This window comes from Bubalus kerabau, chromosome X, assembly GCF_029407905.1.
Source record: "Bubalus kerabau isolate K-KA32 ecotype Philippines breed swamp buffalo chromosome X, PCC_UOA_SB_1v2, whole genome shotgun sequence".
NCBI classification, from domain to species: Eukaryota; Metazoa; Chordata; class Mammalia; order Artiodactyla; family Bovidae; genus Bubalus; species Bubalus kerabau.
Window position 1 is genome coordinate 101,457,018 of NC_073647.1, and position 26,837 is coordinate 101,483,854.

Below are 26,837 nucleotides of genomic sequence, written 5' to 3' on the forward strand. Positions count from 1 at the left end.
CTAGAAAACAGTTTGGCAATTTTCTTATAAACCTAAACACGTGCTTACCCTATGACCCATCAATCCCAATCTTGGGTATTTATCATAGAAAAATGGAAACTTACATTCACACAAAAACCTGTGTTCATAGTTTATGCTTGCTCAGTAGCTCAGTCTTGTCTGACTCTTTGCAACCCCATGGAGTGTATGGACTGTATGAACTGTAGCCCGCCAGGCTCCTCTGTCCCTGGGATTTCCCAGGCAAGAATACTGGCGTGGGTTGCCATTTCCTCCTCCAGAGAATCTTCCCCACAGAGGGATTGAACCTGCATCTCCTGCATTGCAGGCGGATTCTTTACCAATGAGACACCAGGAGAGCCAGTAATGTTCATAGTAGCTCTATTCATGATCACACAAAAAAAAAAAAAACTGGAAACAATCTAAATGTCCTTCAATTTGCAAACAAACTATGGTATATCCATAAAATGAAATCCAACTCAGCAATAAAAAGGAACTAATTATAGATACTTGCAATGACATGGCTAAATCTCAAGGGCCTTATGGTAAGTGAAAAAATTAATCCCAAAAGGTTACATATTGAAGGACTCCATTTATGTTGATATTTGAAAGACAAAACACTAGTGATGAAGAACAGGTCAGTGACTGTCAGAGCAGTGTGGTAGCATGAGTTTTTTAGGGTGAAGGAATTCATATTCACCTCAATTGTGGTGGTGGTGATTACACATATCTATACGTTATAAAATTCATAAAACTGTACATCAAAAGTCAATATTACTCGTGATAATTTTTTAAATAAAATTAATAAATCTAAAAAAGAGATGATTTTTAAAAATAAAAGTGTCATGAAATCGAAGAAGCCTCAGGAGCACAAAAAGCTAACAGTCAGATGATACCACCCTTCAGGAAAAAGTTAATATAATAGGCCAGATGGTGCTATCTCTAGGAGGCCTGCTTATATGACTGACCCATACAATAGTTCCTGAGAATTTGAGCTTTTGTAAAATATCCCCCATGCTACTAATTGATAAGGTTGTTTCATGTGCCTGGAATACTGAATATGGCTAGGTAGTTTCTACAAATGTAATTCACACCAGCTTTCTTCTAGGAACCAGAAATTTTGGTAAGAGTACCTAATCAGTCCTTATTTTAAAAAAATATCTGAGTCTTGAACAAGCTTTGCTAGGCAGGAACACTGTGCATACATTGTTGTATTTACTTGCTGCTGCTGCTGCTAAGTCACATCAGTTGTGTCCGACTCTGCGACCCCATAGACGGCAGCCTACCAGGCTCTGCCGTCCCTGGGATTCTCCAGGCAAGAATACTGGAGTGGGTTGCCATTTCCTTCTCCAATGCATGAAAGTGAAAAGTGAAAGTGAAGTTGCTCAGTTGTGTTCGACTGAGCGACCCCATGGAATAAAGCCTACCAGGATGCTCCATCCATGGGATTTTCCAGGCAAGAGTACTGGAGTGGGTTGCCATTGCCTGCCGGAAGAAGCTTATTCTGTGAAACCCCACCCCTTTAGAAGCCCACATCTAGACTCTTTCATACTCCACCTATTACATCTTTTTCCCTTGCATATAAAACCCTAAAGAATACACACCAAAAAAAAAAAAAAAAAAACTGTTAGAGATGATAAAACAAATTCAACAAAGCTACAGGGTATAAAATCAACACCCCCCCCAAAAAAAAAAAAACTTCAGTCCTACTTATATATGCTAGTAATGAACAATTGAAAAAGAAAATTTTTTAAAATCATATATAAAAATTAACTCAAAACAGATCAACAGTCTAAACTTAAAGGCTAAAACTGGGAATTCCTTAGAAGTCTAGTGGTTAGGAGTCAGACCTTTCACTGCCAGGGTCGGGTTTGATTCCTAGTTAGGGAACTAAGATGCTACAAGCTGTGCAGCTCAGGCAAATAAATAAATAAATACTAAAAATATAAAACTCTTGGAAGAAAATACAGGAGGAAAGCTTTATGGCATTAGATTTGGCAATGATTTCTTCTTGGATATGATACCAAAGCACAAGCAACAAAAGAAAAAATATATATAAATTGACCTTAATCAAAATTAAAACCATGCACATCAAAGGACACTATCACAGAGTGAAAAGGCAACCCAATGGATAGAAGAAAATATTTGCAAACCATATGTCTGATAACAGAATAATATCCAGAATATACAAAGAACTCCTACAACCCAACAACAAAAAATAACCCAATTTGTAAAACAGGCAGAGGTGTGAATGAATACTTCTCCAAACAGATAAACAAACAGCCAATGAGCATGTGAAATGCTCAACATCTCTAGCCCTTCAGTTCAGTTCAGTCACTCAGTCATGTCTGACTCTTTGTGACCCCATGAATCGCAGCACGCCAGGCCTCCCTGTCCATCACCAGCTCCCAGGGTTTACCCAAACTCACGTCCTTCGAGTCAGTGTGCCATCCAGCCATCTCATCCTCTGTCATCCCCTTCTCCTCCTGCCCCCAGTCCTTCCCAGCATCAGGGTATTTTCCAATGAGTCAACTCTTTGCATGAGGTGGCCAAAGTATTGGAGTTTCAGCTTCAGCATCAGTCCTTCCAATGAACACCCAGGACTGATCTCCTTTAGGATGGATTTGTTAGATCTTCTTGCAGTCCAAAGGACCCTAAAGAGTCTTCTCCAACACCACAGTTCAAAAGCATCAATTCTTGGGCGCTCAGCTTTCTTCATAGTCCAACTCTCACATCCATACATGACCACTGGAAAAAACATAGCCTTGACTAGATGGACCTTTGTTGGCAAAGTAATGTCTCTGCTTTTGAATATGCTATCAGGTTGGTCATAACTTTCTTTCCAAGGAGTAAGCATCTTAATTTCACAGCTGCAATCACCATCTGCAGTGACTTTGGAGCCCCCAAAAATAAAGTCTGACACTGTTTCCACTGTTGCCCCATCTATTTCCCATGAAGTGATGGGGCCGGATGCCATGATCTTCGTTTTCTGAATGTTGAGCTTTAAGCCAACTTTTTCACTCTCCACTTTCACTTTCATCAAGAGGCTTTTTAGTTCCTCTTCCCTTTCTGCCATAAGGGTGGTGTCATCTGCATATCTGAGGTTATTGATATTTCTCCCAGCAATCTTGATTCCAGCTTGTGTTTCTTCCAGCCCAGCGTTTCTCATGATGTACTCTGCGTATAAGTTAAATAAGCAGGGTGACAATATACAGCCTTGATGTACTCCTTTTCCTATTTGGAACCAGTCTGTTGTTCCATGTCAAGTTCTAACTGTTCCTTCCTGACCTGCATACAGGTTTCTCAAGAGGCAGGTCAGGTGGTCTGGCATTCCCATCTCTTGAAGAATTGTCCACAGTTTATTGTGATCCACACAGTCAAAGGCTTTGGCATAGTCAATAAAGCAGAAATAGATGTTTTTCTGGAACTCTCTTTCTTTTTCCATGATCCAGCAGATGTTGGCAATTTGATCTCTGGTTCCTCTGCCTTTTCTAAAACCAGCTTGAACATCAGGAAGTTCACGGTTCATGTATTGCTGAAGCCTGGCTTGGAGAATTTTGAGCATTACTTTACTAGCATGTGAGATGAGTGCAATTGTGCAGTAGTTTGAGCATTCTTTGGCATTGCCTTTCTTTGGGAAGTGTAAATCAAACCCATAATAAACTAACACTTCACAATGACTAGGGTGACTGTCTTTTTTTTTTTTTTAATATTTATTTATTTGGCTGCACCATGTCTTAGTTGTGGCATGTGAGATCCAGCTTCCTGACCAGGGATCAAACCCAGGCCCCCTGCATTTAGAGTGCAGAGTCTCAGCCACTGGACCATTAAGGAAGTCCCTGCTTCTGCTGCTGCTAAGTCGCCTCAGTCGTGTCCAACTCTGTGCAACCCCATAGACGGCAGCCCACCAGGCTCCCCCGTCTCTGTGATTCTCCAGGCAAGAATTCTGGAGTGGGTTGTCATTTCCTTCTCCAATGCATGAATGTGAAAAGTCAAAGTGAAGTTGCTCAGTCGTGTCCGACTCTTAGCGACCTCATGGACTGCAGCCTACCAGGCTCCTCCATCCATGGGATTTTCCAGGCAAGAGTACTGGAGTAGGGTGCCATTTCCTTCTCCAAGGAAGTCCCTAGGGTGACTATTTAAAAAAAAAAGTATTGGAGAGGATGCAGTGATATTGGAACCCTTGTGCACTGTAGTGGAAGTGTAAAATTTTGCAGCTACTTTGGAAAACAGTTTGGTAGTTCCTCAAAAAGTTACCCATATAATTACCTTATAACCCAGCAATTCTACTTATAGGTATATACTCAAAAGAACTGAAAATAGGGATTCAAACAGACACTCGTATACAAATGTTCATAGCAGCATTATACCACCAGTTGCCAAAAGGTAGAAACAACCCAAGTGTCCCTGAACTGATGAATGAATAAACAAAATATAGTGTATATTTACAATGGAATCCTAATCAGCCACAGAAAGGAATGAAGTTCATATACCTACTACAACATGGATGAACCTTGAAATTATTATTCTAAGTGAAAAAAATCAGACCAAATATTGTATGAATACACTTATATGAAATCTCTAGAATAGGCAAATTCATTGAGACAGAAAGTAGCTTAAAGATTATCAGAGGTTAGGAGGAGGGAGGAATGGGGCATTATTGCTTAATGAGTATAAGGTTTCTGTTTGGAGAAATGAAAACATTTTGGAAATAGTGGTGATTGCCACACAATTTTATAAATGTTACATATGTTAGTGAATTATACAGCTAAAATAATTAAAATGACAAACTTCATGTTATACATATTTTACCACAAGAAATAAGAAAAAAAACCATGTGGCTTATCAGTTAAATATACAATTTTCTGCAAATATCTATTCACCTATCCCTTCATTCTCCTTCCTTAAACAGTTCTCTGTGATTCAAGCAGATGTTTTCACAAAAGTTTCCTTCTCAGCGTAAATCTGAGGCACAAGAACTTCAAGGATCTTTAGTGCTAAGCGGTGTTACAGCATCTTTTTGTTAGACAAGGTAGAATCCATTAAATAAATGTTGCCATAGCACCTACTATGTGTTACAACTGTTCTAGGGACAGAGACAGCAGCAAACAAAAGACACTCCGGCCTGCACTGGGTTTCTTTCTAACGTATTTTGGAAACTCTCTCCAGGAGACTGATATGTCTGTGACAACTAGCACAGTAAGAGCAGAGAGACCCAAGAGTGTGACAGACCCAGCTCAATTTGCCTCCCCACCTCTGTGATAGTGATGTGTAGAAATGAGAATACTTTTAGGCAACTGCTCCCACCTGAGAAGGCCTAGAGCAGCCACTCTGATCATTGACTATTTTCCCCCGTAACACTGGAAGCCTTCTGTCATACTGTCTTAGTTCGTTCAGGCTGCCGTAACAAAGTACCACAGGCTGTGCAGCCTATAAACCAGAGAAATTTCTCTCTCCCAGTCCTGGAGGCTGGAAATCCAAAACCAGGGTACAGGCATGTTCCAGTCCTGGTGAGAGTCCTCTTCCAGGTTGCACGCTGCCAACTTCCTGTTGCACCCTCACAGGATGGACAGTTCTCTGGGGCCTCTTTTTAAGGGCACCAATCCCATTCATGAGGGGCTCCACCTTCAACCTAATTACTTCCTAAAGGCCAAACGTCCCATTACCATCATCACCCTGGGAGTTAGGATTTCAACACAGGATTTTTGAGGGGCACAGACATTCAGTCCATAACACATAGCAACAGAGTAACACCTGGAATGTGGTCTTTGGAATACAAATGAGCAGGTATCTTGGCTTCACTTGGATTCAAGGGCCCAAGGCCAATCTAGCATAGGAAAAGGGATTCTTATAAACTGACAACCTCACCCCTTGCAGCTGTACACTGGAGTTTGGAGCCAAAGCCCCAGCTAATAATAAAGGGTTACTTTGCTTTGTTTTATACTCTGGGCATGAATTTCCCTCAATGACCTCCTGGAAGCAGGTGATCAGGGCAGAATCCAGGTTCCCCTCTATCCTAGCCAAATACATCCTCAACCTATTGATCCTATCCTTCAATAGATCCCCATTTACCAATCTCAAATGTGTGACCCTAAACAAATGAGGTACTAAACCTAACTTTCAATTTATTCCTCTGGCAAAATGGGACCAATAATACAGTCTTCATTACATTTTCTGTTAAGGTTATATGGCTTAAACTATGCAAAATAATATGGTGCTTGACCATGATAGCAGGTATTCAATAAACAGGTGCTATTTTTTACCACATTTATTTAATTACAAGCAGTGTAGTGAATGAATTTAAAGGATCAAAACAAATATTCTATAGCAGTGAGTTTCAAATTTCAGTATTTAAAATCCCTGGTAATGCATTGAATGACAGATTTCTGGGCCTCACTGAGACATTCTCAATCAGTCTGGGGCCAGACCTGCCATTTTTAACAAGCTCTCCAGGCGATGCTGATAGGTTCATTGAAGCAACCTCATAAAACTCGAGATGAACGCCCTTTTCAAACTGGACCACTTGAAAATTTACTTTATCAACAACCAACAACAAAAATGCGTAAAAATCTTACTACGTTTCTTTTCTGGATTACATATGACAAAGTATTAATCAAATACTTAAGCAGAGATTGGCTAGCTGCTTTCCAAACCTGTTCCTCATACTCCAACTAGACTACATCTTCCTGCCTCCCTTCCAGTTCAATGTGGCCTCGTGACCAAATTCTGTCCAACAGAAACAGCAAAGCAAATGTGCACCACTTCCAGGTTTAGTATGTAAGTCTTCCCCTTATGATCTTCTTCTCTGTCCTTCCTTCATGGGCTGGAGGGGGAGGATTCCAACGGCCCAAGGGACAGATAAGCCACAAAATGGAAGGCGCCTGGTCCCTGAATCACCACTACATGGAGACCCACCTGCCAGATCCCTGCACTGGCCCACTGCATGAGAAAGAAACGAAGTTTTCTCAAGTTAGGCCATGGAAATTTGGGGTTGGTCTATTATAACATCTAGCATTACCCTAATACAGATATCTACATTGATTAAAAGAGAGGGAGCAAGCTTTAACCAAAAGAGAAAAGTCCCCTAACATATATGCCCTTCTAAGTGAACAGAGGCAGTTTTTCAAAAGACATGTGAATCTGAAAATCAAACCAAAACACTGAAATGAAAAGGAAGTTACAGATTCTCAAGTCATGTAAGCCTAACCATTTCATGAAACCTACTGTTAGAGTTTCACAGTGTCACAGAGAGTTTAATGAGAGTAACAGATGGTTTATCCTCACATGGTAGAAGAGTGAGAGAATCTGGTCTCTTCTTATAAGGGCACCGATCCCATCATGGAGACTCCACCTTCATGACCCCTTCTAAATCTAATTTACTCCCAAAGATCCCACCTCCAAAGACCATCACACTGGGGAATGGGACTTCAACATATGAATTTTTGAGAGAACACAATTCAGTCACTTATCCTGCCTTTCTGCTTCCCCTGACATAGACAGACTTTTGGAAGAAACCAGGAAAACTGTCTTACAGATTGTCCCATATTTTGGATATGTCTGTTTTCACACGGTATTTTATAACTTATTTCCCTATCCCCTATATTTCCTATCAACTGGAAGATGCCCCTAAAACCTCCATTAGATTCAGATGAAGCATCTAAAGGATGAATACCACACAGGTAAAGCTGTCTGCTTCCTCTTGTAACACAACAGGAGGCACATAATACTGGACAGTTCCATGAGGATCAAGGATAAATTTGATGACCTGGTTATAAGATGCTGACTGCCAGACCCCCTCTACTGTAAAGGCACCTTTTTTCCTTTGTGATAGATAAGTAATCTGTGGTGTGATATTCAACACCATGCAAGTACCATGTTCCCCCACAATCTCTCACCTATGGCTCTGGAATTCATTGAAAATCCTTGCCAAAGTTAATTGTCTTTGGGGGTTGTGAAATGGTGATTTCTAATTACATCATTCCAAAAAGGCTCTAAGAAATGCTTTCAGGAAATATCATTTTTCTAACTTTAAGATACATTTTACTTTCATTTATAACTTTTAAGTAACAAATGCTACCTAACCACATAACTGATCTGTTTCTAATGCATTTTTTGCTATTAAAAAGTTGTTTGCTTTATTTTTTAAATGTTTCAATTGTAAAAGTAATGGTCAGTGTTATAGAAAGTTCAGGCCATTCAGAAGAGTATAAAAGGAAAAGTAACATCTCCCTTTCCTCCTTCCCAACAACTGATCCCACTGTCAAAGTTTGTGCCTCTTTCCAGAGATGCACATATGTTATATGTAAATGTACATATATCATGTTTATGTATTTATATCATTATATATATATATGTATATATATATACAGGACTTAAAAAAAATAAATGAAATGCTATACATACTGCTTTGTGCCTTGTTTTTTCCACAACACTAAGTGAGCTGCCTTAAAAGGACATCTCAAAACACCTTTTTCCCAACTGCACAGTATTCCTTAGTGGGAATATGCTGTAGTTTAACCAGTTCCTTCTTAATGAGTATTGCAACTTGTTCTTGCTGCAATGAATATTGTCATCTATATAATGTAACACGCTAATGTGATTATTTCTAAAAAATAAAGCCCAAGAATGGAGACTGCTGGATAAAAAAGTAGAACAGCTACCTTATAAATTCTTTTCTAAGTATTAACAAATGGCCCACAAAAAATTACAATGTATACCTATGGCTGATTCATGTTGATATTTGACAGAAAACAACAAATTCTGCAAAGCAATTATCCTTCAATTAAAAAGTAAATAATTTTTTTAAAAAAGAAAATGACAATTCTCATCACTCCCACTAACTGTATCCTAATGCCTTTTAAAATTACAGCAGGACTCTACCCAAGTAGCAATGCTGGCCAAATAATCACAAGTCTAAATTGAAAATGAGAACTAATATTTACCAAGTAAGTAGCAGACACACTGCACTTGACCTTTACAATATCACAATAACAAAAATTCTGTGAGGTGAGTGACACTGTCTCCATTTTTGAAAAAAGGAAACTAAGGTTCAGAGAGCTTGCCCAGTGTTGGACAACTTTACAAGTAAGAGGGCCAGCATTTGAACCCAGGGCATCTGGTACCAAACTGAGACTATACAGAGCTTTCCAATTAACCAGGAAGAGTGTGGTTCTGAAATGTTTGCTCACAAGTTCAAATGTTAATTTCACATTACTGCAAAAAGCCATAATTTCCCCTTTCAGACTTTGCCTATGAACCCTCCCTCAGCCTGTGCTTAGCAATCCAGCACCAGCAAAACAACAACGAGACCACAGTCCATGGAACCTGGAAGGTTCTGACCAACACATACTTGAAAAGATGATAGGTGTGGAGGAGGGGCAAGCGAGAAGCAGGTGGTAGGCTAGCATGACGAAGTTAGATATTTTGGACCCATATCAGCTGTCACAAAAACATTATGGGGAAAGTGGAACTACACACGAGAGAGAACCACAATTAACTGACACAGTCTGTTTATGCCACCTTCCCTCTTCAAACACTTGCTATTTCTGCTGCACAAACACAAGGGGCTTGGTAACTTTAGGATGGCACTTAATCACGTACAGAGCCAGACAGCCAGGAGCTCCCTGCACTGACAAAACAGGTTAGACTGATGCCAGGCGAGCGCCTTATCCGATGCCCTGCAGCCCTCATCACAGGGTCTGGCGGGGTTGGGGGCGGCTCCCTTCAAGGTCCCTGGAGAGTCCAGTCTATAGTCACCTTCCCTGTAGCTGCCTTGACCAGTGGTCAGGGAGGAGGAGTGCTTCTAACAGTCCCTTGGTGGGTGGTGGAATTCCTTTCCATTTAAGTGCTAAGTATTCACAGCGTGTCTCTTACAGTCCTTAGGTCCTTTGGGATCTATCTGTGCACACCACTCCTAAAGTACATCAACTCTTCTTTGGAGACAATGAGATAAAAGGAGAAAGGAAAAAGAGGGAAAACCTCCCCCCTTTCCCAGTTATGTCTCCATTCCAGACCCAGAGCTCCGAGAAAGTTCCACGGGTACAGCCGACAACTGAAAAGTCACAGAAAATTAATAGCAATTTGATTTAAATAGGGAGTAGTGGGCATCAAACTGGATGATTTGAGGAGTATCTTAAAATGCCACAAGAATGCCACAGAATGGAAGTATGGACATGCTATTAGGTGATTCCACTTCCAAAGTTCAAAAAAAAAAAAACAACACAAAAGTATATAAAGTGATGTCTTCCCTCCCACCCCTACGTTCCACCTACCTTCTTCCTCCCCTACAAGGAAACCAATGGTGTTAGGCTATTGCATATCCTCCTAGAGATATTTTATGACTATACCAGCAAATACACATATTAACACAATTTATTTTAATATATTACCATATATTAACACATTGTTTTTATATATATATATATATATATATACACACACACACCACAATTTATTTTAAATATTAAAGCTTTTCCTCTCAAAGTACCACTTAAGCATTTTTTAAAGTGCCAGGAATTAGATTTTTTTCATTTCAAGGTAAAAGTTTTTAAATTCACAGTTGAAGTCTTTCACTCATGAAAACCTACCAACATTTAAAAGTTAAATTGGTTATCTCCATAAATTAACTTGGGCACCCAGTACACAGCAGATACTTAACAAATGTTTCCTTAGATCATTTTGCCCTTTATTGCTCAGAGGACACTCACTTCCTCTACTGATATCAAGAAATGAAATCTGATGTCTTTCTACTGAGAAAGAGAAGTCCTGAAATCTGCACTGCATTCACTTAAGTATTCAAAGATTTTCATATTCAATTTTTTAAAATCAGAATTCCTATCCCTTAAGTGTGTGTATGTATGTATGTGTGTGTATATATATATATATATATATATTAGTTTGCTAATCAAATGACATCAGAATTCAGATTTGGGGCTGAGGGTGTGGAACTTAAAACAGAAGACTAAATATCTCTTAGAGAAAAAGAAATATTTTCTCTCAGTTATAGGCAATCCACATCAAAATATTAGTATTTGGCAGAATCTAGGACATCACACATTGACAAATTTCTTACTGCGTTTCAAAGTAACACTAAAAGCCAAAGACACAGAAGAAAATTACAGAGAATGCTATGAGAGGATGTTGCCTTTTCTGAACATCATCAATTAAACAAGATTTCCGTAACACAAAGTGAAACAGTACACTGGTAGCACAATCCCAATGACTAAGAGATTGAGATGAGTTTAAAAAGTACATATCCACAACGGAAAATTCTATTGTTGTTTTCAAGCCTTAAGATAAAGGTGACTGAGCTCCTGAGAACATGGAGTACTCCTCAGAAAATATATTTTTAAATCTCATTTTCCATGCACTTGGAGCATATATTTATGAGCCCATCCAATCTACCTTCTAAAAGTATTTCACACTGTACTTTAATGAATTGTATCTAGGAGCTATAAAATAAAAATATTTTTATGGCTAAAGGCAATGCTCATTTGCTCAGAGTCAACCGCCTGAAATGACATGTTTCAACTCCCCACTCTGCTATCAGCTCAGGAAACCTTCGAGCTTACCTGCTTTAGCCTGGGTATCAGTCATTTGTCACAGATTGATACAAACCACAAACCTCAAGAATGGCCAGGTTTTTTGTTCACATCTGTAGTTTGCAATAACTAAACTCAGTTTTAGACCTGGTCCTGCTTCAATTCAAGATCTGTTTAGGCCAGGTCTCTTTAAAACCTAGTGGGCTCCTGGAGAGCACTTCATAACCTTGGTGACCATAAGCCAGGGCTGTCAACAATCAAGCACCATGAGTAAGTAAGGCCCAGGGCCAAGGGTAACTGTCACATTAAAGATTAACGTTTTCACTTTCCATTCTCTATCACAGAATCCTGAATGGAAATTGAGTGGAGAGATCCCTCCAGTATAACTGATGAAGTCAAATGTTTCCTACTGGGAACAGTCATTAAGTGGACTCATCTATTTCACATGAGGATGCCAACCTGGGCCTTAACTCCATTGAATTAAATTCAAAAGGAGAATACTTGGTTCCCGTTTGAAGTCATGTCATGGTGGGCAGGTGTGAGGGTGGAGGGGGTGGCATGGCAGGGGAAGAGGGATGATTCAGATTGTGGCTGACATCCATGCAGTGACGCCAAGATTTGTGCTGACCCTTGTGTATGTAATACACCATGTGCCATTAAACTCAAAAACGGATGATGGCATAGTCCATCTTTCACAAGAAAAGGCTGACTCCAGAATTAAAACCACTACTTTTCCTCTTCATACACCCTTAAACGTATCTTCAAAGCAGCGTCCTTGTTACAATCGGAGGAATGCAAAAGCTCCTCTTCTCCTAAAGAAAGCAAGTGGGTATAACTTCCCACTTGGACACAAGGGTGGGAGGCGTGCCCATCTTCCCGACTAGGCCCGCCATGGCGGTACATCACCGTAGGTCTTGGACCACGCTCACCTTTCACAGTGCTTCAAGCTCCGACTTTATTTACATGACATCCGGGAACACAGATGTCAGAACTGGGCGCCCACCCAGGTTGACCATTGATGTGGCATCCACCAAGCCCCGTCAGCTCTTACCCACCCTCACGGTGGCCTGCCTCCTGGGGCAGAGCGATCCCTAGGAGGTCACCCCCTCCTGCCCCGGCACACACATCCTGTGGAGCTGAACTGGGGCTGGGGGTGGGGGCGCGAGGGGTGGGGTGCGAAGCTGAAACAGAACCGATTGGACTGAACCAGACCACCCCGGTGCCTTTCATTTTCCCGGTTCCCCCTGGAAGAAACGTCGAAATGAGGTGGAATTCATTTTCATGGTAATAGGGAGCCGGAAAATGCAGACAGTTGACCTTGGGAGCCGAGACCGTCTCAGCGGGAAACGGAAAAGAAACGAAACACGTCGGCAAGTGAAGGGGGAGCACAAGGCGGCGCCGGGCGGGGAAGGGGTGGGGAGAAGCACAGCAGCTCGGGTGCCCGAGGGGAGTAGGGGACGGTGGGCGAGGGTGCAGGGTGTGCTCACCGTAGATCATGGCCAGCCCGGTCTCGTGCAGGAAGCGAACCCGGCGGTGCTTGAAAAGCCAGATGGTGAGGATGGTGAGCGTGAGCAGCAGGATGAAGGTGAGCAGGCTCACGCTGTCCTGCCGGTGGCTCTCCTCTGCCTCCTTCTCCGTGGCGAGCTCCTCCATGGCGCTGCTGTCCTCAGCCGCCGCCCCAGAGGAGGAGGCCGCGGCCGCCCCGCGCAGCCCCCGACCCAGCAGCAGCGGGAGCAGCGGCATCAGCAGCAGCCGCGGTGGCAGCGCCCGGGCCGCCCGCCCCGGGCCGAGGCGCGCCGCGTCACCAGGCTCCATGGCCCCAGCGCCGCCCGCGCCTCCTGCACGCTGGGACCGGCAGCCCGCGCCGTCGGCAGCTTCCCCTGGCGCCACCGACCTGCCCGAGTAGCCGCGGCCGCTGCAGCTCCTCCTCCAGCTCGCGCCGGGCAGGGACCGGGGACGCGCCGGGAGTCGCGCTGGGGGAGGGGCGCACGCAGTGCGCAAGATCCCCAAGCACCGCCCCCCGCCCGCGTACCTGTCCGGACCCCGCCGCGCCGCGTCCCCCCCCCCCGCCCCAACCCAGTCCCGCCGCCCTTCCCCCCTCCAGCGAGGTCGCCTGTCGCCCTCTAGCCCCCGGGCCAAGCCGCGGGCCCTTCTCGTCACTGCGCTCCTCCCTCGGTCCCGGGGTACCTGGCCAGGCCATCTGCGCTCGCGGGGCCGCTTTCTGGGCACTCGCCGCCGCGCTTCGTAAATGGGACGCCAGAGGTCGCCCGTGCCTGGCAAGAGCATCTTGGATGTGCGGTCTCAATTCCTGTGTCTGGGGCCACTCGAAGTGTTTGATCCCCGGCCAGTGTGTAGCCGCTCTGGTAAAAGTGGCGGTTCTGGAGGAGCCCAGGAACCTTGAAGCCACGGTACCCCCGTACACCTCTCTTCCCGCATCTCTCAGAGTGACTTCCAGCATTCCGGGCTTCCCAGAATCCATCAGGCTTAATTCAAACAAACCTCTGCTTTAGCCTGACCCAAAGTGAGAACCAATAAGGGATTAAAATGAGGGAGCAGTGTTAAAAATAGCACCCTCATCACTTGGCAAGTAGAGGGACTTCTTTTTCTGCACCTAACCCTCAGGGAAGCAGATTGAACCAAAAGGAACTGGACACTTGCCCTTCTGGGAGGATGAGCAGCAGGTGGTTCAGTCAGTTCAGTGGCTCAGTCATGTCTGACTCTTTGCGACCCCATGGACTGCAGCACACCAGGCTTCCGGTCCATCACCAACTCCGGGAGCTTGCTCAAACTCATGTCCATCAAGTCAGTGATGCCATCCAACCAGCTCATCCTCTGTTACCCCCTTCTCCTTCTGCCTTTAATCTTTCCCAGCACCAGGGTCTTTTCCAATGAGTCAGTTCTTGGCATCAGGTGGCCGAAGTATTGGAGTTTCAGCTTTAGCATCAGTCCTTCCAATGAATATTCAGGACGGATTTCCTTGAGGATTGACTGGTTGGATCTCCTTGCTGTTCAAGGGACTCTCAAGAGTCTTCTCCAACACCACAGTTCAAAAACATCAATTCTTTGCCTCTCAGCCTTCTTTATGGTCCAAATCTCACATCCATATGTGACTACTGGAAAAACCATAGCTTTGACTATGGACCTTTGTTGCCAAAGTAATGTCTCTGCTTTTTAATATGCTGTCTAGGTTGGTCATAGCTTTTCTTCCAAGGAGCAAGTCTCTTTTAATTTCATGCCTTCAGACATCATCTGCAGTGATTTTGGAGCCCAAGAAAATAAAGTCTGTCACTGTTTCCATTGTCTCCCCATCTATTTGCCATGAAATAATGAGACTGGATGCCTTGATCTTCGTTTTTTTGAATGTTGAGTTTTAAGTCAGCTTTTTCACTCTCCTCTTTCACTTTCATCAAAAGGCTCTTCAGTTCCTCTTTGCTTTCTGCCATAAGGGTGGTGTCATCTGCATATCTGAGGTTATTGATATTTCTCCCAGCAATCTTGATTCCAGCTTGTGTTTCATCCATTTTGATGATGTACTCTGCATATAAGTTAAATAAGCAAGGTGACAATAAATGAGGCGGAATTACCTTGGTGGCCCTTTTATGTTGACCTCCTGATAGCCCAGGGAGTTTTTGATGATTCTTAAGACCAGGCCCAGCTCCGTCAAAAAAAAAAAAAAAAATTCATAAAGTGAACTCTGAATGATAAAGCCTCTAGGAACAAATCCTCAGGAACTAGAATTTTTCAATCCACCTTATTCGCCTGGTCAAGGAAGGAAAGACAGATGGAATTAATAAATCACTGAATTCCCAGTGCCTAGCTCTGTGCTCGTGTTTGCTGAAGCACTCGGAAATCTATGCCAACTTTCCGTATTTTTTCTCCCAGAGGAGTTTGCATTTTTACGAGGATTCATTGAAGAAAGCAAAGCTTAACTAAAAAGAGTAATAAGGGCAGAGATGGCTTCAGGTTGGAAAGATATTTGGAGCACTGCAGATTTCCTGATTCCCCTTCAAGTCCCTTCTGCCAAGCCTGTTTAGTACCTTCTTTGCAGCAAGAGAATCTCTTAGTCTAGATTTTAGCTAGCATCTTTCAATATTCCTCCAGCCTGTCACACAACCTCTACAAAGTCTATATACCTTGAAGTCTCATGGAAGTTCCCAATGAAATTGCAAACACTCGAGAAAGTTAACCAATGGGAAAACTTGATCTAATTTCTAGAGACTCACTAAAATCCATTTTGCTGAAAATTGGCCATACTGATCCTAAAATTTGATATTCAACCTCATAGATTCCCAAAGGTCAAGGAAAGAGCTTCTCTCTGTAATTCACACTGAGAACAACTTAGGATCTACCTTAAAAGTACAGATTTCATAGTATTTACAACAGATTGTATTGTCTAAAAGTGCCAGAAACCATGTTTCCAATCTCACATATTTTTCCAGAACCTTTCCACTCCCCCATTAAGATATGGCATCTATGTTCACTCCTTGAACCTTGGTAGACCCTTACAACCACCTCAAAGAACAGAAGTTTGAAACTTGGAAAGTTACATCATAGAAGGCAATCTGGTTCCTGCCTAGCTCACTCTTACACTCTTGCTCTCCACTCACTTTGGAGCCCTGAGCTTCCATGTAAGAAATCTGGACCATAATGAGATATCACCACCTGTCAGAATGGCTATTATCAAAAATGCAAGAATAACAAATGTTGGTGAAGATGTGGAGAAAAGGGAACCTTTGTGCACTGTTAGTGGGGATGTAAATTCCACCATGTCTATAGTGGTGAAGCCACTATGGAAAACAGTATGAAGAGTCCTCAAAAAACTAAAAATAGGGTTATCATATGATCCAGCAATCCCACTTCTGGATATATATTCAAAGAAATTGAGATCAGGTCTTGTCAAGATACCTGCAGCCCCATGTTCATTGCAGCATTACTCACAATGCAAAGATATGGAAACAACCTAAGTATCAACAGATGAATGGATAAAGAAGATGTGATATATATATATATATATATAGCAATATGTAATATTCCATGGTATATATATATATATATATATATATATATACCATGTTATTCAGCCATGAGAAAGAAGGAAATCCTGCCATTTGCAACAACATGGATGAAATTTGAGGGCATTATGCTAAGTGAAATAAGTCAAGAGAAAAACAAATACTGTATGATCTTACTTATATGTAGAATCTAAAAAAAGCCAAATTGATAGAACAGAGTATAGTGCTGGTTACCAGGGACTGGGGACATCGAAGAGATGGAGAGATGTTGGTCAGAGAGTGTAAACTTCCAGTTATAAGATGAACAAGTTCTGAGAATCTAATGTACAGCATGGTGATCATAGATAATAATACTGTACCATATACTTGAAAGTTGCTAAGAGAGTAGAGCTTAAATGTTTTCACCACAAAAAAGAAGGGGTACTTATGTGACAGGATGGAGATATTAGCTAGTGGTACAGTGGTGATCATATTGCAATGTATATCAAATCAACATGTCATATTCCTTAAACTTCAGTTCAGTTCAGTCAGTCATGTCCAACTCTTTGCGACCCCATGAATCGCAGCATGCCAGGCCTCCCTGTCCATCACCAACTCCCAGAGTTCACTCAGACTCACGTCCATCGAGTCAGTGATGCCATCCAGCCATCTCATCCTCTGTCATCCCCTTTTCCTCCTGCCCCCAATCCCTCCCAGCATCAGAGTCTTTTCCAATGAGTCAACTCTTCGCATCAGGTGGCCAAAGTACTGGAGTTTCAGCTTCAGCATCATTCCTTCCAAAGAACACCCAAGGCTGATCTCCTTTAGAATGGACTGGTTGGATCTCCTTGCAGTCCAAGGGACTCTCAAGAGTCTTCTCCAACACCACAGTTCAAAAGCATCAGTTCTTTGGCACTCAGCCTTCTTCACTGTCCAACTCTCACATCCATACATGACTTACACAGTGTTATATATCAATCATATCTCAATAAAGCTGGAAATTTTTTTTAAAAAAAGAAATCTATCTATCTTGACGTTTTCATGCTGGAGAAACCATGGAGAGGCCACATAGCAGTAGAGATGAATACAACTGAAGCCCCAGCTTTCTGAGTGTTCCCAGACCAAATGCCACACACATGAATGAGTGAGCCTTCTGATTATTTTATCCTCAGCCACCATTTTACTATAAATATATGAGAGACCCTCCCCAAGGAAGAATCATCTGGCTAAGACTAATCAATGCTTTAATCTATAATAATAACATGATTTGTGTTATCTTAAGCTACTAAATTTAAAGGTGATTTCTTCCACAGCAATAGATAACTAGGGACTTCCCTGGTAGTCCAGTGATTAAGATTCCATGCTTCTACTGCAGGGGGTGCAGGTTTGACCCCTGTTTGGGAACTGAGATCCTACATGTTGCATGGTGCGAGCCGCCCCCCCCCAAAAAAAAAGTATTAATAACCGGGAGAGTATTTATAGTATAAAGTGGTTGCCTCAGGTAGAGTATGAAAAGAATAGCACCAACTATTCACAAATATATACCAAAGAAAACACTTCATTATCTATACATATTTATATATGAAAACTAATGTATACAAGGGATATGATTATACAAGGGTTCTGATTCCAGTTAACACAGAATAATCACACTCAACCCATTATCTCCCACTGAGTGAAACTATAAGACCTGAACAGAGTGCATAGAGCAGCTATTCAAGAACTGTTAAAAAAAAAATACATTGTACCAAGCAAGTTGAGGAAAAAAACCAGAATTCAAAGTGAAATGATTAGTAGTGGCTTTACCATTTTTTCCCTCCAGTAGCCATGGACTGGACTGAAAGCAGCCCAAAACCCAGTAGGGGGCACACTGGAAAGAGCAGGAAATACATCTCCTAATATTCAGAGAAAATAGGAAAGTACACCAGGTTGTTTCTCCATTCTCTCACACCCTAGCCAACAGGCAATCCCCTTTCAACAGCTGAATCAACCATGACAATGGAAGCAGGAGTACTGTCAAGTGCCTGAAATGGTGAGGGAAAGGGGAATCTTTCCTCTCTGATTGGAGTATCTGTGGCCCCAAGACAGTGGGGCCAACCCCAAATTTATATATATTTTCTCTCTTTGCCCTCCTACTGCTTGGGTAAAGTTGCAGAAAGTGAACAGCAGAGAGAAGTAAATAAAGACTCAGATTTTTTTACCAAAGAATTGAAAAGGGGAACTCCAAGGTACTGCAGAGTACCAGGGATTGTGGAGAGGGAGATGCTCAGAAAAACAACCTTATTCCATTGTTTTATGAGCTCCTAGATTCACCACAACCTGCATGTGGATATGATCCTACCTTAAAAACCAAAGACTGGTAACTCAACTAAGAAACAGATCTCCAACCAGATCTAGACTAGGCACTGGATGAAAACCATATGTGTGTGTGTGTGCACACTACTTGTTCAGTCATGTCTGGCTGTTTGCGACCCCATGGAATGTAGCCTGCCAGGCTCTCTGTCCATGGAATTCTCCAGGTAAGAATACTAGAGTGGGTTGCCATTTTCTTCTCCAAGGGGTCTTCCTGACTCATGGATCAAACCTGGGTCTCCCGCATTGCAGGCAGATTCCTTACTGTCTGAGCCACCAGGGAAGCCCTAAATAGCACAGCAAAACTTTTGAAAATTGAATTCATTTTGGAGCCATGATCCACAAAAGGCAGGTCACAACTTAAGATCTGGACCCAACCATGTCGACTACAAGCTAAAACAAAAATATGAATATGTCCCCATGGGATTAAAACAAGATAAAAAACCCCATAACATAATATTAAAAATGTCCAGACTGCACCCCAAAATTATTTAGCATTCGAAGAACCATGAGAATCTCAACTATTGATTGTCTATTCAAAAGGCAATCAACAGACAACAATGCTGAGATGACATATGACATAAATGTTGGAATTATCTAAAAAAGACTTTTAAAAAGCTATTATAAAAATGCTCCAACAACCACTCCTCCACTTTTTGGCTAAGATCAAGTGTAAAAATGTTCCAACAATTTAAAGCAAACAATCTTGAAATGAATATAAAGCTAGTAAGTCTCAGCAAAGGAGTAAACAATTTTAAAAGATCCTAATAGTAATGTTATAATTGAAAAATATAAATAATTGAAATTTTTAAAGGTGAATAAATAGGCTCAGTAGCAGAATGAAGGTGAGTCAGTAAATTTGAAGATAGATCAATAGAAAGTACCCAACTTGAACAACGGAGAGGAAATTCTGAGAAATACATTGATATGTTGTTCATTCACTAAATCTTATCTGACTCTTTGCAACCCCATGGACTGCAGCATGCCAGGCTTTCCTGTCCTTCATTATGTCCCAGAGTTTGCTCAAACTCATGTCCATTGAGTTGGTGATGTCACCAACCATCTCATCCTCTGTTGTCCCCTTCTCCTCCTGCCTTCAATCTTTCCCAGTATTAGGATCTTTTCCAATGAGTCAGTTCTTGACATCAGGTGGCCAAAGTATTGGAGCTTCAGCTTCAGCATCAGTCCTTCCAATGAATATTGAGGGTTAGTTTCCTTTAGGATTGCCTGGTTTGATCTCCTTGCTGTCCAAGGGACTTCATAAAGACCTGTAGGATAATAGCAAAAGGTCTAACATTCCAGTGTTTGGAGTCCCAGGACAGGAGAAAGAGTGTGACACAGGAAAGAAAGTATGTGAGCATATAATAACTGAAAACATTCCAAAGTTAGCAAAAGAAGTAAACCTACAGATTCAAGCACTTAAACAAACTGCAAAAGGACAAACTCAAAAGAATCAATGTCCACACAAATTATATTTAAACTATTGAAAAGAAAAACAAAGAAAATATTTATATATTTAAAGCAAATATTTATAAATATATTTTATATATAAATTTATATTTATTTAAATGTAAATATTTATACATTACATTTAGAATAATGACAATTCAAATGACTATGAGAGTCCCTTGGACTGCAAGGAGATCAAACCAGTCAATCCTAAAGGAAATCAGTCCTGAATATTCATTGGTAGGACTGATGCTAAAGCTGAAGCTCCAGTACTTTGGCCACCTGATGCCAAGAACTGACTCATTGGAAAAGATCCTAATACTGGGAAAGATTGAAGGTAGGAGGAGAAGGGGACGACAGAGAATGAGATGGTTGGTGACATCACCAACCATCCTACTGCTTGGGTAAAGTTGCAGAAAGTGAACAGCAGAGAGAAGTAAATAAAGACTCAGATTTTTTGCCAAAGAATTGAAAAGGGGATCTCCAAGGTACTGCAGAGTACCAGGGATTGGTACACAGTACCAATGTACATGGTACATGTGGATGGACATGAGTTGAGCAAGCTCCAGGAGTTGGTGATGTTCAGGGAAGCTTGGCATACTGCAGTCCATGGGGTCGCAAAGAGTCGGGCATGACTTAGCAAACGAACTGTACTGAACTGATGGATTTCTCATCAGAAACCAACATGATCATAAAGAAGTGTACAACATTTTTAAAGTGCTGAAAGAACCATCCACCCCAAATAATATATCCAGCAAAACTAGCTTTCAGGAATACAGTGAAATAAAGACAGTCTCTGAAGAAGGAAAACACTGCCAACCAACCTGCTATAAAAAGATGGCTAAGAGAAGCTCTTCTTCTCTTTAAAATAGGCTCATTCATTTGAAACAAAAAGGATAACATGATCTAATGGGATTTTTAATGTATGTAGATGTAATACACAAATAGCCATAACATAAAGGAGTGGGAGGATAACATACTATATGTTAGTATGGTTTATATATTCCACTTGAATTGGTAAAATATTGATTCTGGGTAGGTTGTAAAAATTTAAGTATGTATGTTGTATCCCCTAGAATATACAAAGAGATAAAAAAATATGTAAAATACAATAGATAGACTAAATAGAATATTAAAAAGTGTTCAAAGAAACCCAAAAAGAGGAAAGGGGAAATGGAGGGGAAAAAAACAGAGAGAACAAAAGAAAACAAATAATGAAAGGGCAGACCTAAATCCAAACATATAAATAACTACATTAAATGTAAATGGTCTAAACAAATCAATTAAGAGTGTCATAATCATTATGACAAGATAGGTAAAAAACCAGGACCCTAAAATAAGTACCTAGAAATCACTTCAAGCACAGAAGCCAGCAAAGAGCGGCCTTGGAGCAGAACTGGGAGCTGGGGAAGGGCTGTTGGTTTATCACACCCAAGAAGGCACAATTGTGCAGAAGCAAAAGCTTGAGAAAAACCTGGAGGTTGGAAGCCAAAAGAGCATCAGATATGATGTGATGAAAGCCAGCACCAGGCTGGCCAAGAAGCTAGCACTGTTGAAGACCCTCACCAAGAAGGCAGCAACTTGCTCCTCCACCAAGACACCTTCCTAAGAATGCTGTCCCAGAAGAAGCCATCACCGCAGCCCACTCCTCTTTGCTCAGACCTGTGCAGGTAACTCCATAGGGAGGAGGGGCCTCACTCTGGAGAGCCTTGAGTTGTGCCTTGAACTTTAATGGGGGCCTGGCCCAAAAGCCTCTTGATGAAAGTGAAAGTGGAGAATGAAAAAGTTGGCTTAAAGCTCAACATTCAGAAAACGAAGATCATGGCATCTGGTCCCATCACTTCATGGGAAATAGATGGGGAAACAGTGGAAACAGTGTCAGACTTTATTTTTCTGGGCTCCAAAATCACTGCAGATGGTGACTGCAGCCATGAAATTAAAAGACGCTTACTCCTTGGAAGGAAAGTTATGACCAACCTAGACAGCACATTTGAAAAGCAGAGACATTACTTTGCCAACAAAGGTCCGTCTAGTCAAGGTTATGGTTTTCCTGTGGTCATGTATGGATGTGAGAGTTGGACCATGAAGAAGGCTGAGCACCGAAGAATTGATGCTTTTAAACTGTGGTGTTGTAGAAGACTCTTGAGAGTTCCTTGGACTGCAAGGAGATCCAACCAGTCCGTTCTGAAGGAGATCAGCCCTGGGATTTCTTTGGAAGGAATGATGCTAAAGCTGAAACTTCAGTACTTTGGCCACCTGATGCAAAGAGTTGACTCATTGGAAAAGACTCTGATGCTGGGAGGGATTGGGGCCAGGAGGAGAAGGGGACGACAGAGGATGAGAAGGCTGGATGGCATCACCGACTCGATGGACGTGAGTCTGAGTGAACTCCGGGAGTTGGTGATGGACAGGGAGGCCTGGCGTGCTGCGATTCATGGGGTTGCAAAGAGTCGGACACGACTGAGTGACTGAACTGAACTGAACTGGCCCATGAACAGGTGATCAGTAGGTCCAAAGTACACTGGTTAGCTCCCCAGAGTGCTGACGACCCCACACAGGCCAAGGCGAGGAGGATGCCTTCAGCCACTTTCCATGTCCACCTTCCTTCTCCCCACATCCTGTCCACTGGTTTAACCCAGGGCAATAAACCTGACTTTATCATTCAAAAAAAAAAAAAAAAAAGAACAAGGAAGAAATTCACTTCAAATACCCCAACATAGGTAGGTATAAAGTTAAAGGATGGAAACATATATACCATGTAAACATGAATAATAGAGAGCTGGGATGGCTTTATTAGTATCAGACTTAGACTTCTCAGCAAAGAAAATTGCTAGGAATGAAAAAGAACATTCCCTGATAATAATTGATCTATCCACCAAGAAGACATTGCAATCGGTATTAGTTTTCCATTGCTGTGTAACAAATTACCGACAAACTGAGTGGCTTAAAACAACACATATCTGTTACCTCACAGTTTCCTTAGATCAGAAGTCAGGGCATAGCTTAATTACATTCTCTCTGCTTCAGGTGTCTGCATCTAGGTCTCAGCTAAGGATACAGTCTCATCAGAAGCTTAACTAGGGGGAAATCCATTTCCAAACTCACCCGGATTTGGGGAAGAATTCATTTCCTTGCAGCAGTATGACTGACTAGATTAATTAGGGCCCTGGATTTTTGTTGACTGCCCATTGGAAGCCACCATCAAACAGAGGCCATATGCAGTTCCTAGAGGCTAACTGAGGCTCCTGATCATGTGGGTTTCCTCAACATGGCTTCTTACTTCATCAACCCAACAAAGATAATCTCTCACTCCAGTTTGCTGGGATGGAATCTTATAGGAGTGACATTTCATCATCTTTGCTATGTATCATAAAAATCAAGAGAGTGACGATCTATAACCCTCACCATATTCTACCCATTAGAAGCAAGTCCCAGGTCCTGCCCCTCCTCAGTGGGAGGGTATTACACAAAGGCATGAACATCAAGAGGTGAGTTCATTTTGATGCACCTTCTTAGGGACTGCCTACCACACAATTTCTAGCTATGTGTGCATCAATTACCACAGCTTTTAAACACATGAGGCAAAATATGACAGAACTGAAAGAAGAAATAAACATGTCCACGATTACAGTTGGGGGTGTCAATACTCCTGTCTATGTACAGATAGAACCAATAGACAAAAAATCAGCAAGGATATAGTATATCTGAACACTACCATCAACCAATTGGCTGTAATGGACATTTATAGAATGCTCCACCCAACAACAGCAGAATACACATTGTCTTTAAGTACACATGGAATAAATTGATGGCAAAAGGAGAAGAGGGAGGCAGAGGATAAGATGGTTAGATAGCACCACCAACTCAATGAACATGAATTTTGAGCAAACTCTGGGAGATAGTGAAGGACAGGGAAGCCTGGTGCGCTTCAGTCCATGGGGTTGCAAAGAGTCTGACACAATTCAGTGACTGAACACGTGCACATGGAATAAAAGTCTGCAACCAGTTTCACTGGGTTAAATTCAGCAGAACTGTTTCTTTTTGGAGGCTCAAGAGGAGAATCAGTTCCCTTGCCTCGTCCACCTAATGGAGCTGTATTACCTGCCTTTCCTCCATTTTCAAAATCAGCAGTATAGCGTCTTGCTTCCATTGCCACATCTCCTACTTCCTCCTTTGACCTTCTTGCCTCCCTTTCTTAAGGATTCTTTCAAGTACTTTTTCTGAGCTCACTTAGATAATCCAAATAATCTTCCCATCTCTAGATCTTTAACTTGATCACGTTTGCAAGGTCCCTTTTGCCAGTAAGGTAACATAGTTACAGGTTCTGGGAACTAGGACATAGATAGAGGAGGCCATAATTCAGCATACCTCATAAACTTGTTGAAGAAATTGAACTCGTAAAAAACATTCCAAAGAAGAATTTTACAGACCCAGGTGAGTTCACTGGTAAACTCCATTTTTAAGAAGAAACAATACCAGTACTATACAATCCCTCATAATATGAGAGGAGTGAACACCTCTCATTTTATGAGGCTAACATTACCCTGACACCAAAACTGACAGACAGTTCAAGAAAAGAAAACTACAGACCATTATCTCTCATGAACTTAGACATAAAACTCCTCAACAAAGTATTAGGGAATTGAATCTAACAATAAAAGGAATTATACATTGTAATCAAGTGGTGCTTTTCCTGGTATTGCAAGGCTGATTTAACACAATGAAATCTACCACAATAACTAAAGAAAAACCACATGATTATATTGGTGCAGAGGAAGTATTTGACAAAATTGTTGACTTGTCCATTCATGATAGTAACTTTCGACAAAACAGAAATAAGAGGGAACTCCCTCAACTTGATAAAGACCATATATAAAAACAAAACCAAAAAAACAAACAAACCACTGTAACTAACAACATTCTTAAGGTTAAAGACTGAATTATTTCCCCCTAAAATGAGGAAAAGACCCTGATGCTGGGAAAGATTGAAGGCAGGAGGAGAAGGGGACAACAGAGGATGAGATGGTTGGCTGGCATAACTGACTCAATGGACATGAGTTTGAGCAAACTCCAGGACATAGTGAAGGACAGAAAAGCCTGGCATGCTGCAGTCCATGAGGTCACAAAGAGTCAGACATGACTGAGCAACTGAAAACAAAGATGAGGAAAGGTCTTCCCAGGTGGCGCTAGTGGTAAAGAACCCACCTGCCAATGCAGGAGACTAAGAGACATGGATTCAATCCCTGGGTTGGGAAGATCCACTGGAGAAGGCAATGGTTCCAGTATTCTTGCCTGGACAATCCCAAGGACAGAGGAGTCTGGCGGACTACATTCCATAGGGTTGCAAAAAGTCAGACACCACTGAGGTAACTTAGCATGCATGCACGCAGGCAAGATGAGGAAAGAGGCAGGAAGGTCCACTATAACCATACCTATTTAACAGTGGGTTGAAACTCTTAGTGAAATAAAGCAGAAAAAAATAATAAAAGACATACAGATATTGCAAAAATCACAATATATAAATTTAAATATAATACTGAGAAAACAGAGGAACAAAAAAACCCAGAAAGAACAAAATGAAAAGGAAGTGGATAAAAAGGAGTTCTCAAAGGTTATTATAAAATTTCTCCAATTCACAGATTACATGATTGTCCACTTAGATGGTCCCAAGGAATCCATAAAATCTTAGAATTATTATTATATACTAGCCACGTGCAATTTGAGATGAAATTTTTTTAGTATATCATTCACTATAGTGGAAAATAAAAGAAAATACTTTGGCATAAATTTAACAAAACATGTTCAGGATCTATATGCTAAAAACTACAAAACACTGATGAAAGTAATCAAAGAATGTCTAAATAAATGGAGAAACATACCATGTTCGTGTATCAAAAGACTAAACTTGGCAAAGATGTTAGTTCTCTCCAAATTTATATACAGATTTAGTGCAATTCAAGCCAATATCTATGCAGAAATTATTGTAAATATAGACAATGGAAATCTAAAATTAATAGGAACATCAAAGTGGGACTTCCCTGGTGGTCCAGTAGTTAAGACCCTGTGCTTCTACTGCAGGGGCTATAGGTTCAATCCCTAGTCACAAGCCTCACAGTGCAGCCAAAAAGAATGAAAAAGAAGACTTATTATAAAGCTACTAGTAGTAAGGCATAAAGCAATCCAGGCAAGGTATTACTGGTAAAAGGAATAGATATATAGATGAGTGGAATAGAATATAATCCAGAAATAAGGTCTATACACAAATACGATGAATTGATTTTTGACAAAAGTACATAAGCAATTCAGTGGGAAAAAATACATTATTTTCAACAAATGGTTTGAAACAATTGGATATCCATATATAAAAAATGAACTCAATTTAAAAATGGGTGAAAGACTTCAACAGACACTTCACAAAATAGGATGTGTAGATGACAATAATGACATGAAAAGATGTTTAACACCAGTAGCCATTAAAGAAAGGAAAATTACAGCCATGAGCAACCTG

The 26,837-nt window shown here is 41.4% G+C and overlaps 1 protein-coding gene across 2 annotated transcripts in view; it reads right to left on the reverse strand.

Annotated features, from left to right (window-relative positions):
* The window catches only part of SLC9A7 (solute carrier family 9 member A7), a 174,776-nt gene extending 161,351 nt beyond the window's left edge, over positions 1-13,425 (reverse strand). For both annotated transcript variants that reach the window (XM_055564964.1, XM_055564962.1), the window contains exon 1: positions 13,025-13,425. In XM_055564964.1, coding sequence (XP_055420939.1) covers positions 13,025-13,352 — 328 coding nt within the window. In that variant the 5' untranslated portion in view covers positions 13,353-13,425. The remainder of the gene's footprint in view (positions 1-13,024) is intronic.
* Positions 13,426-26,837: the final 13,412 nt, after the last annotated feature.